Below are 12,298 nucleotides of genomic sequence, written 5' to 3'. Positions count from 1 at the left end.
GGTTATTGGTGCCCAGCAGCCTAGATCCTGACACCTTGTATCATGCTTTTTTATACATATATGTTTTTTACATATGTAATATCACGTTCCTTTTACATCTGTAATTGCCTTATATCATATTTTATATTGTGTTTTATATATGCAGTTACTTTACATGTTTCTTTTATGTATGGATGTATAATTTTTACATGTTTAATTATATTATTTGCAACTATAATTGCCTAATATCATGCTTCTTTTATATATGCAATGACATCATGTTTATTTAACGTATATAAGTGCCTTATATCATGTCCGGGTTATCATGTGTGTCTCCAGAGGGATGCAGCCCTATCCTTTGCTGGGAAAATATAGAAATATCTTCTAAATGGGTACTGTCTAGAATTTTGTTTTGTAAACAAAGGAAAAGTTTATATGCTATTGGAAAGAAAGATACTATTTTATGTGTATATTTTGGAAAGGAATAGAATTGGTTATTATTACTGTGGTCTAACCTTCAATTTTTTGCAAGTTGTTCTAAAGTTTGGATCGTAGAGTTTAATAAACAGAGTTTATGGTTTTTGCATCAAAACTGTTCATGTTGTGCTTAAATGGGATTGAATTTACTTTAATTTGTGGCCCATAATAGGCTGGTTATAAGCCTGATCTGGAAGGCAGCCAAGGCAAAGACCATTGAGCTGCTGAACTTGCAGACCGAAAAGTCCCAGGTTCAAATCCCGGGAGCAGAGTGAGCGCCCGCTGTTAGCTCCAGCTTCTGCCAACCTAGCAGCTTGAAAACATGCCAATGTGAGTAGATGAATAGGTACCGCTCTGGCGGGAAGGTAATGGCACTCCATGTAGTCATGCCGGCCACATGACCTTGGAGGTGTCTATGGACAACACTGGCTCTTGGGCTTAGAAATGGAGGTGAGCACAACCCCCAGAGTCAGACATGACTGAACTTAACGTCAAGGGATACCTTTACACACACACATATGCAGGGACTACACCAATTTAACAAAGTTTCAGCCACAAAAACAAAGTTTCTGAAGTAGAGCAATGACTTTCACAGTAAAGACAACCCAATTTAACAGGAAATAAGACTTTCAAACCAGGAACAGATTTCTGCAATTATTAAAAAATGGTTTATTATAAAAGCTATGAAAATTTGCCAAAAATCAGAGGATAAGGGAAACGTTCCACATTTTGGTGAGCTATCAGTGTTAAATGTGTTCTACCACTGTACCAAGTTTGAAGAAGATCACTCAAAAAATGAGGGAGGGAGAGCCCCCTAAGTCCCCCCCGGGGCTGTTTTTGGGTGACCGCGCATGCGCGTCCGCCATTAACGAATTAATTTCGAAAATAACGAATTTTCGTTAATTTCGAAAAATTTTGGGGGCCAAATTCGTAATTAGCAACAAAAACGAAAAACTGCCCCCTCTAGTTTTGAAACGAGTTTAGAATCAAATTTTTCATGGATCGATCAAGCCTACTCCCTACCAATGAACCAGTAGACCGGGGTGAGCCAAAGTGAAGAACCTTTTGTGCAGATATATTATTGGGATAAAATTGGGTTATTTCTGTAACCACATAGGATAAGCTTGAAAAGAGACTGTATTCTGAACATACTAACTGGGGACTATACTTTTGGCAAAGTCAGACAATGCTCAATGTTGAATGATCAGTGCAGAGAAAGGGGATGGCTCATGCCTCTGTCCTTGCCTTTCACCACCAACACACTTCCTAGCTGGCCATGGAGCTCTGTCTGAGTTTCTGGCCATCGTAGTCACATATACATCTCACAATGGGGCATCCACATAACCAGCAAGAAGGGGAGATTGATTCCTCTAAAATATATTCCTGTCCTATCCAATTTGCAGTTGATCCACTCCTTTGGGCTTCACACAAATCTACCATTTGCCAAAATATACGTTCCTGTGCCTTTCTTTTCCATTTCTGGCCGAATAGCTTAACCATTGGTTTGTCCCATAGAGTACAGGGTCTGCCCAAGGGTCACTTGTGGTCTCTTGGTATAAAATATATTATTACATATTATCAATGAATAATTAAGTTAGTCTGAGCAAACAAACAGATTTAAAAACAGAAAAATAATTAGCAAGGATTTGATCCCAATTTCTGTTGTACCCCACCCTCCAGTCCTCCTCTGCAATCTCCAGCATAAATAATGTTTCCCATTCACCTCTAGTGAATGCTCAGTAATACACTGATTTTCTTGTATTTATCAGGTTGTTGTAGTACTGTGTGTGTGCCTATAGACTTATGGTGGTCTCATGAATTTCATAGTGTTTCAAGAGACAGTTTTGAATCTGAGTTTTAGTATCATTTGGTGCCGATAGGTCATGACAGAAGTAAACTCATTCTACAAAGTTGCTGTCTTAAATAAGTTCAGTCTCCAGAGCTAACAGAACCAATGTGGAGGTTTTTCATAAAGATTTATGTGCTTCAACTTTTTCATGAATGACGATATCCCTTTTGCAGAAAATCCTCATTCTGTTGCTTTGTTCTTTTCAGTGTGGAGACTCTTGATATGGCACAAATGTCAGAGGTTTTGTTGCAGTGTGGATAAACATAGGAAATATAGGCTATTGTTATGGTTGAGCCTTCTGGCTCCGATACTAGGAGACGAGGTCGTAAGACTCCTCGAGAGTCAGACTCTTTTGAGGAGCGCGAAAGGGACTTATTTGCAGAACCAACAGACGAAGACTCCTTTGAGGGTTTTACCGAGGGAATGGAGGAAGAGATGGTTAGCTCAGAGGAGGATGACATGGAATGGACTCGTGTGAGGGAGGATTTGGGTGTCACCGGCAATAATAGCATGGGAGGCGACTGGCGGGTTGCAGGATCGGACCCATGGACGGGCTGGAGGGATGGAGCGGGATCCACAGCTGGGGATGCTGTGGGGCATAGTCAAAGGTGTTTTAGCTCTGATGAGGATGATGATGAGGAGGCACCTGGAGTTGGGATGGCAGCTGACAGCGATGAGGAGTTATGAACTGGCATAAAATGGGGTTTAGAATCAAGGGCTAATTGCGTTGGGCAAGGTAATCTGGACGAACGCTTGGGCTCTTGTTGGGGAACTTCCTGAAGACGGGTGTGATTCGTTGCTGAATACGTAAGTTACTAAGGACACTGGGCATAGACGGCGGGAGGAACTGTGTGGGCTTTTTCTGTGCAACTTGTGTTTAATCTTGATAGCTTGGACCTCCGTTTTCTTTTTGACGGACATTAATTGCCTACTCTGGATTGACGCTGGACTGACTGACTGACTACGACCTCGGACTATCCCTTCTGTGGCTATCGGTGGAACTTGTGGAACTTAAGATGTCTGCACCTGGCTTTCGACCTCGGACCGGATTGGGACCCTGCTGACCGTTGTTATCCTGATTGATGTGCCTGGACCCGGATTTCGCTCGTTGCACGGAGGAGTAACAGCCTGAGTTGCTCAATTGTAGCTTTTGAGTAGCAGAGAGGAATCTGCTGCCAGTTATTTGTGTTATATTGAGTCCCTGTTTACCAACTTTTGTTTGTTTAAATTGCCAGGCTGAAGTAAGCATTTTTGATTTAACCCGGATTAAACTCCTGTTTAATCCGGTTTATCTTTTGAACCGTTTTTTAGACTAGCGGAGTCTTTTCTGTTACTTTTCACATTGAAGGCAAGTGTTTGCCTAGTCCTTTGTTTCTTACGGGCATTTTTTAGTTCTGTAACTTTAATAAACTGTGTTGAACTCTATTTGGTGGCGTTCTGTCTGTGACAGCTATAACCATAATTCTGTTATGTTTTTGTAAATAGACTTATTTATGTGGGAATTACAATTGTACAATTGTGTAATATTAACATCCAGTAGTGGGCTACTGTGATGTTACTACAGATCAGAATGCATAATGATAATTGGTGCCCAAAGCACATCAGGACTGATGTGCATCAGTCTCGGTTCATATTACATTGGTTCTGATGTGCCTCTTATCAGTCCTGGTGTACATTGAGCACCAATGCACATCAGACACTCCTGCTGATATCTCATGATGCAGTTTCACAATTCAGTAACTTGGTATATACAAGATTATGTAATGTAGCAGGTCATGTAAGATTCTGCCATATAATATGCACATTAGCCTTTAATCAGGCAACTAGACCTTCTAAATAGTATTAAAACCTACTGATATAAATGTACAGCATTAGAAAGAAATAGTGGTGGATATCTGTAGAAACCAGATATCTACCACTGGCAAAGCCTGTTTTCATTAATCTTCTCATTTAGGAATGTAGAGGAATATATGCTTTTTCAGCAAAGGTGTAGTGAAAGAACACAACACACCAAGCCTGTATAATTTATTTTTTCCAAGTTACTTTAATCCTGTGATCATAGAAAAGCCTATTTCTAAGTATCAATGAACATGCAACCATGCTTGTTCAAATATTTAATCCATATTAATTGAAGATAGCTTTAAAATGCACTAAAGAAAGCTTAATGAAACAAGTTTTAAACCTGTGATTCAGTTCTATTTTTCTATCCTTTACTAATCACTCATAAATTGTATATTCTCAGCATTCTTTTATCTTCTTTTCTCTGTCCAGTCAAAATAAGCAAGAACTTTAATTATGAAAGCTGCAAGCAACCCAATCATGCCTTGATGGAGAAAGAAAAGCAAGTGACATTTGTATAATCATATGAAATGTGCTATGATCAAGGCTGAATCATAAGTGAAACATGAAACTGATTTACCCAATGTGGGTTAAGTGGAATGTGACAGACAGGAATGCTTTAATGCCTGTAAAGACTTTGAATGCATTCCTAACTAACTTAGAAAGAAAAGTTTACTTCAAGATAAATTATTTTTCCCTGGTGGAACACTGAAAATTAGAGAAAATATGTATGTTTCCCTTATCATGTAAAAAAAAAGTCTCAATAGTAAAGAAAGTGAGCTGAGGATGTTTACATGGAAATCTGTGTATAGGAGCCACTACATCAGTGGTCCAAGTGAAATTTTTGACCAATCTCCATCTATCAGCAAAGGCAGTTTTCCAGAAACATATGGTTTGTTCATTTTGAAAGAGAAAGAGAACAAAAATATTCATTTCCAGTACAAATAAACCAAAGCAAGTGTTATATGAGCATGACAATCTTGGCAAATGTTCCATTTTTGATCATAGCAATCATGATTATTTTTTTCTTTAAAGAAAATCTGAAAATATAAGTTTGCAGAATGCCTACTTGTCAGTGCTTGACTCAAATTTTCCAGTAATTGTTCAAGACATCTCAAGAGCTCACTATATAACAGGATGAGTAATCCCTTGACTCATTATATGTGATTTAATAGTTTGGTCTGGTCACCTTGTTATTCTGTATGATACATTCAGCCATTTTATTCCATATATTTCTATATAATGTGAAAATCTCAGCAAATCATATAATGATATTTGATCCAAATTTAAACCACAGCATTAACTGTGCAAAAACCAACCCTTCAAACCCTGATACAATAAGACCATCTTACATTAGGCTAGACCTGGGGAAAAGTCATGTCTAGCTCAGTCTGAGGCTTTCATTGGCACAAAGCCTTGATGATCATAACCATTCCTCTCTCCAAATTCAAAAATACAAAATTATTATCATAAAATGGACTGCACATAAATATCATGCTGCTGCAGTATTCACAATACTAAATCAGTTGGGAAATGTATTTAATCTTGTGTCTACCTTTAGGTATTCTACAGGACTAGGAGGGGTGTGCTATGTTAACATTAATTATAATGAAAATAAACAGACCTCTTTAGTGAACACTTTTGGTTATTGTTATAGACAAATAAATAGGGTCTGAATTGCAAGATTATACTTTACAGCTCATAAATGATGATTATATTGTTGTGTACTCTCCTTTCCTCAAGCTTTGAAAAAGGCAAGGCAACCCAGAGCTGATTAGAGCTGAATACAATCATTGGATTTAGGATCAAATGTGTGGTGTTATGTTTGCTTAATTTGAAAAGATTCAGGCATTATATGCAATGAAGCAAAGAACAGACATTCATATAGGGTGACAAACCTGTCATCCTAGATTAGAACTCCAGAGAGGGGCCTTGTATCTCCAAAATGCCTTCAACCAACATACAGGACTCATTTGCATGTCTGCATATCTGTTCTCTATCATTCTCCTCCCATGCCACTTTGAACACTGCATCTAAGGTTTTTGCACACCTACAAAAATATGTTGTTGTTTTGTTTTGTTTTTTTGGTAATGATTAGTTTTACAAATTCCTGATGGGTTTCACATACAAATACATGCATCCAACAATTATTATTACCCAACTTGATTGTTATTAAAGGTGATGAAAGTATCCCTATACCTGATGTGACGTCATCCCATAGTTCCAACCTGACAGGTGGTGACAGACCAGAGAGCAGAAGGTCTGTCCAACATGTGTAATCAACCAATCACAAATGGTGGAAAGTTGAGGAAAATGGATGATGGGGAAAATAAAAGAATCCATTTACTCTATACCTTCACATTAAATCAGGGCAAAAGCTACTGGGTTTATATTTTGTCTGGTTTTATTAGTAATGAATGGCCGTGAAATGAACCAGAGATCTACCCTAACAAATAGCTCTATATCAGCACTCAGAATCTGATTATTTTTAACATGCAAGGAAGAAAAGAGCACAGTTATTTACACTGCTCCTCTATGCACTGCCTGAAGGAGGGTCCCTCCTCTGTCCATGTAGACCAGGCCTTTATAATCTGTGGCCCTCCTTAAGGAGATGTGAATGTTTAAAGATCCAGCACTATGAAATAAGGAATCAAATTTAGACACAGCTTTTGACTTTGTTTATTAAGTTAGTGTAATTTATTATTATTGTTTTCATGTGACCTGCTTTATTGTCGAATGCTCTGTTTTGTCTGTTTTGAATTGTTTTGTCTATTGTTGTATTTTACGACATTGAATGTTTGCCTTTTATGTTGTGAACCACACTGAGTCCCCATGGGGTGATACAGGATAGAAATAAAGTTTTACTTTACTTACTTACTCCAGGTGTTTTGGACTTCAGCTCCTAGAATTCCTGACAATTGGACAAGCTGGCTAGGGCATCTGGGAGTTGAAACCCCAAACACCTGGAGGATCACAGCTTGTTCAGGCCTGGAGTAGACTCACCACAGAATTATGAATGCTAATTTTACACCCTTCTTTATCTCATGGAGAACCTTCACTGATAAGAGATGGAACTTACCTTCAAAATATTTTCTTTCACATATATGGAGAAATGTGGGGCAAAGCTCCAATCTAGAATTAGCTTCATGTTACTTTAGAAGAGTCTGTGGCATAAAGACATCAGGCTTTACGCCACAGTGTTATCACAATAGAACCTCCTTCAATTTTTCTTTTACAAAATAAGTCATAGAGAAGTTCCCAGACATTAAAACAGATTGGATGGGACACATTTTAGAGATGAAGAGTTCTTGACCTTTCACTGCAACACTACATACCTGTTCTCTTTAACAAGCAAATATGGTTTCCAAGTACTTTTTAAGGAGGATTTTCTATAACTTGTATGTTTTTTCCTTTCTCAGATTTCTTAAGCCACCAACCAACCATTTCAATCTGTCAATTGCCAAAGATCTCACTATTTTTTTTCTTTAAATAAAAAATCTTAAAAGGAGAAAAGCTCATTGCCAAAACATTTGACAAGTTCCAGGTCTTCATAGAGAACTGATCATTTTAATGGATTCTTCTTATTATTTTTCTTCAGTGTTTGTCCCATTTGATGGCAGGGTCCACTTTACTGGTTTGTTGGCACGATTTCACCTGGTTGTGCACCTAGTCAGGATGTATGCTAGCAGTCTTCAGATCATAGCACATTGTTTCAATTAAAATATTATTTTAAGAGACTATAAGAGGTATCCTTTCAAATTGTGACACAGTGAGAACAAATTGTGAGACACAGTTATAAATTTCAAAACAATCAGTCTATCCACTTATTTTAATTTTTTTTCCAATTTATGCATGTGTGATTAACCTACACTGGGGCTTTAATGTGGGCAGCCCCATTCTTCTGTCGCAAGCAAAATTCTGGGAAATGTAGTTTAGGGTGGGGCCTTTTAAATATTCTACTACGGAGATCCTTGCTTTCCCACACTACATTTCCCAGAACTCTGTTTGTGCCAGAGGAATGGGGCTGCAGTTTGGGATTGGATATAATTTCAACAGAGGAAGGTTATGGGCTGGATATATGAAAGGACAGAAACAAATTATCAAGATGCTGTAATAAGTTTAAGTTTTAAGAAATACAGAGAAACAGAATGGTGTTCCAAGTAACATGTCTTATCTTTCTCTTCTGCAAACACCACACTACAAAGGGAAGACGCTGGGTGGCATACACACACACACACGCACGCACACACACATACATATATATAAGACCAGTTTTGCAGAAAGTCACAAGATTTGGCTTTCTTCTTCTGATTAGCTGATGAGGAAAAAACAGCATGCAGCTGCCCTCTCCCACCTCAACCCCCACCTCCTCCAACCCCAGATAATTACAGGTGACGGGGCAACAGAGTATGTTACATTAAAAAAAAAGCTCTGAAGCAACACATCTTTTACACATCTCACAGAAAGTTTTGGAGACTCGTGTTTTGGTTCACAAATGCTTCAGAGGGTTGTTTTCTGGTTAGTAATTTGGAGGTTTGTATTTAAGAGTCATCCAAATCTCCATACTATGAAACAGAGCTCCGAAGCTTTGCACACACCTAATGATCAATTTGTCTGATACTGTGACCTATCTGGAATACTTGACTCAAAACCATGTCTGCATTAGAAACAGAGAGATCAGGTTGCATGAGTTAGGGCACAAGGATCAATTCAGGAAGTTACAGTCTAAAAATGTAACTTTTCAGGCGTTATCATTAGTTTGGATAGCAAGACTCACCTCAATGAATAGTTGCAGTGGGTTCCAAAGGACAATAAATGTTGGTACACTTTTATTATTGCAGCAAATGTGCAGCATTTGTATCTTCATGTGAAAATGGTCCTTGCTATTATTCCAGTTGCTGTACTTAATTTGTTTCTATTTCAAACTTAAAAGATTTTCTGTATACAGTTCACAGTTTATAGATAACTTATTTCTTTAAAGTTCTCTTTTGATTTGAGAAAAAAATTATTCCTACCAAAAGGCAGGAAATGAAAGCAGACAGCTTCCAACAGTAGACACCTGATAGCAGATAGGTCATTTAAATGCAACATTCTTGCTTCTTTTATCTGTGATTTTAGAAGACATCAAAACACATGCATGATGCTCAGAGATACGAAATGACAATTTAGCCATATGATCCTGAAAGCTGATCAGCTTGTTATTCAAAATCTTAGGAGAATGTGTATAGTTCTAACAGCAAGACATCTTCTACAGACATAGTTTATGTTTAACAATTTTCAGAATACACAAATGGGAATTAGATGTTGAACAGAGCTTTCTCTTTCCTAAAGAGGGACTGCAATGAAGTACACTGTGTAAGCAAATATTTGGAAATTTTGAATCACTGCCATGGCTTCTTCCAACAGTGCGATGCGTCTTTCAGTTGTCCCATAAAGTAACAAGGAATATATTACTCTTGCAAGCAATCCATCTTTTTCCAAAATAAAGACCTTTAACATTGGTTTAAAAAATTCTATCTAAGATGCTATAAGATTAATAGGAAGATTACCTAAGGAAAGTGCAGGATTAGTTTTCTCTAAAGATTTACCATAGTAACTGAATCACAGTTCTTAAAGTAGTCATATGTTATCATTGACATCCTCTTTTCCTAAAGGAAAAGTTAAGGTGACTTTGGTGGCTGCTCCTCAGGCAAAGCATCAAGACATTTTAAGGAAAGGTTAAAGTGTTGTGATAAAAGTAGTAAAATACTTCAGTGGAGTTTTAGAAAACAGCTCCAAGCTAAATTTTATTCAAGGGAAATTTGAAGTTTCTTGCTAGGATTCAACAACTGCAGAATTCAATGAAACCTACAATGTTTTGACAAGAGCAATGGAATATATCATAGGAGTTCCACATAACCTTGGTCACATACCTTCTCCCAACAGCCCATACACTAATAATTGAACTGCATCTCTCTCCCCACCAAACCTTCCATTTACAACCTAGCTCAAGGTCACTTTGTAATAAAACCTCAGAGTCTCTTTTCTCGAGCTTTAAATGTTTTCTAGTTTAACAACAGGACTAGTCAGAGACTATCTGCCATCTGCCACATCTACAGAAAGGCAAATAGTATATCTAGAAACTTGTTCTACTCTAGGGCTGTGCACATTTCCATTTTTGAAAATGGGCTCCAGATAGTTCGGAGGATTTGGCTGCCAAATCGATGAAAACAAGCCAGGTGGGGGGCAGCCCAAGCATTAGCCAGAAAAAATAGCAGAAGGTGGATCTCAATTGCAATGTAATTGTATATTTAGGAAACTACAGCCATATTTTTCTCAAGAGCAGATGTTTTATTAGACTCACCTCTTAAAAACAGTTCTAAGATCATTGCCAAAGAAGAGAAGACTAGCCAAGATGGGCTCACTGCTCCTATCCCCTTGCTTTCCTGCATCTTCTTTTTCACCTTTTCCTGATAAAGATATGAAAGTAAAAGTAAAATTATTTCCCCCCTCTCACTGGAGAAGAAAGAAACCCATTTGTTGAGTAGCAAAAAGCGCTCCAAAATTTAACAGAACATTTAAGAATATTTTACTCTAAGTAAGAAGGATTACATCAGGATTCTGGATATCATGCCTTGAAACATCCTTCTCCATGTACTGGTATAGCATAAAACATTGCAAAGTTACAGAAACAGATTTCAAGGACTCCTTGAAACTGATAACCACACAGGGAAACACAACAAAAATCTCCTATGCCCGCTAAATAAATAGCCCCTTCCCATTTACAGCAAAGTAGATAATCTGTTCTCTGGTTTTCATATGGATAAGAACTTGGTGACAGCATTGTCATTCTGGGGCATGAACTCCCCCCCCCACACACACACACACCCTCATCACCCAGACTTTCTTTTTCCTTCACCTTCCTTACTTCCAGAACCCTATTTCCCTCCCACCACTTTGATTGTGCTTTTACTACATGGTAGAAGGGGGTTGGACTGAATGGTACCTGGGAACTTCCACTAAAATACTGTTAAGTTTATGTTGGTTAAAATTGTTCTCCATTTTAAATATTGTATTGTTATTACTTTCTTTTTTTATTACAAACAAGATGTGTACAGTGTGCATAGGAATTTGTTCATGTTCTTTTCAATTAGTTCACACAAACACTCTCCATCCATCTGCCTCTGACTCGACCCATCTGTCAAATTTTAAAATGCAATGCAGCCACTGGGTCCAAAAGTTTGCCTATTCCTGTATATATTGATTATAATATAAAAACATTTCTTGGAGCTCCACAATAGATTTTTGCTTCAAAAGGACTCCATGGCTGAAAAGATTTGAAACCCCTGGTATAGAATAACATGAGAATAAAGACATTAATATTTTTTTATACCTAAGATATCCAATCTAAATGATTTTAGCATATTTATATTCACATGAAATTTGACTGGGAAAGAATATCTCCCCTGATCATATGTAACCCTTTCCATCCTAAGTAGTAAATTAACACTAGTCAGATATATCTTGGCTCATAGTGCATTATCATACCAATAGAACTGGATTTTCTTTTTTAAGTAGGACAGAGTCAATGAACTTCACTTTGCCAAGACCCACCTTGAGTTAATACTCAGGTGTGTGGATAATCTATAGCATCAAGATGAAGACATTTAGTTAAAATGTTTATTATCTTACAGTCCCAGTATGTAACCCCAGTTCTACACATCTGTTTTCTGATAGGTTTCTTTTGGTGGGGGCAGAGAGAGGGAGAGATGTATGAAATCTAAGTAGTTAAGTTCAATATAGTTCACTGATAAGAAGAACTGCTTGGTTAACTCTCTTGACACCAGGGTATCCATAATTTTGAATCTTAATAGAAAAATGTTCCAGTTACAGTCATTGTCAAAAAGATATTTTTTGCAGATATCATGCTGCCATGTATTATGTGCAATTTTGTATGATTTAATCTTTTGATTCTCAAATGATATTCTAGCCTTTTCCCACTTGTGTTAATAGGACTGAGAACCAATGAATGAATAGTTCTGGATTTCTTTCTTAAACATCTCTTACCAAAGATACTTCCGAGACATTCAATTACTCTTGATTAGTGATGACCAAGTTCTCTTTGGGACTTTTCAGAATCAGAACAGTAACTTATGATCATGAGCATTACTGAAT

At 37.5% G+C, this 12,298-nt stretch overlaps 1 protein-coding gene across 2 annotated transcripts in view; it reads right to left on the bottom strand.

Moving 5' to 3' along the window:
- LOC134299554 (uncharacterized) overlaps positions 1-10,988 on the bottom strand; it is an 85,576-nt gene extending 74,588 nt beyond the window's left edge. For both annotated transcript variants that reach the window (XM_062982720.1, XM_062982719.1), the window contains exon 1: positions 10,488-10,988. In XM_062982720.1, the coding sequence (XP_062838790.1) occupies positions 10,488-10,575 (88 nt within the window). In that variant the 5' untranslated portion in view covers positions 10,576-10,988. The remainder of the gene's footprint in view (positions 1-10,487) is intronic.
- Between the last annotated feature and the right edge of the window lie 1,310 nt (positions 10,989-12,298).

The sequence above is a fragment of the Anolis carolinensis genome, chromosome 5 (assembly GCF_035594765.1).
Source record: "Anolis carolinensis isolate JA03-04 chromosome 5, rAnoCar3.1.pri, whole genome shotgun sequence".
In the NCBI taxonomy this organism is placed as follows: Eukaryota; Metazoa; Chordata; class Lepidosauria; order Squamata; family Dactyloidae; genus Anolis; species Anolis carolinensis.
The sequence above is the reverse complement of the archived record's forward strand: the minus strand, read 5'-3'. Positions and strand labels throughout refer to the sequence as shown.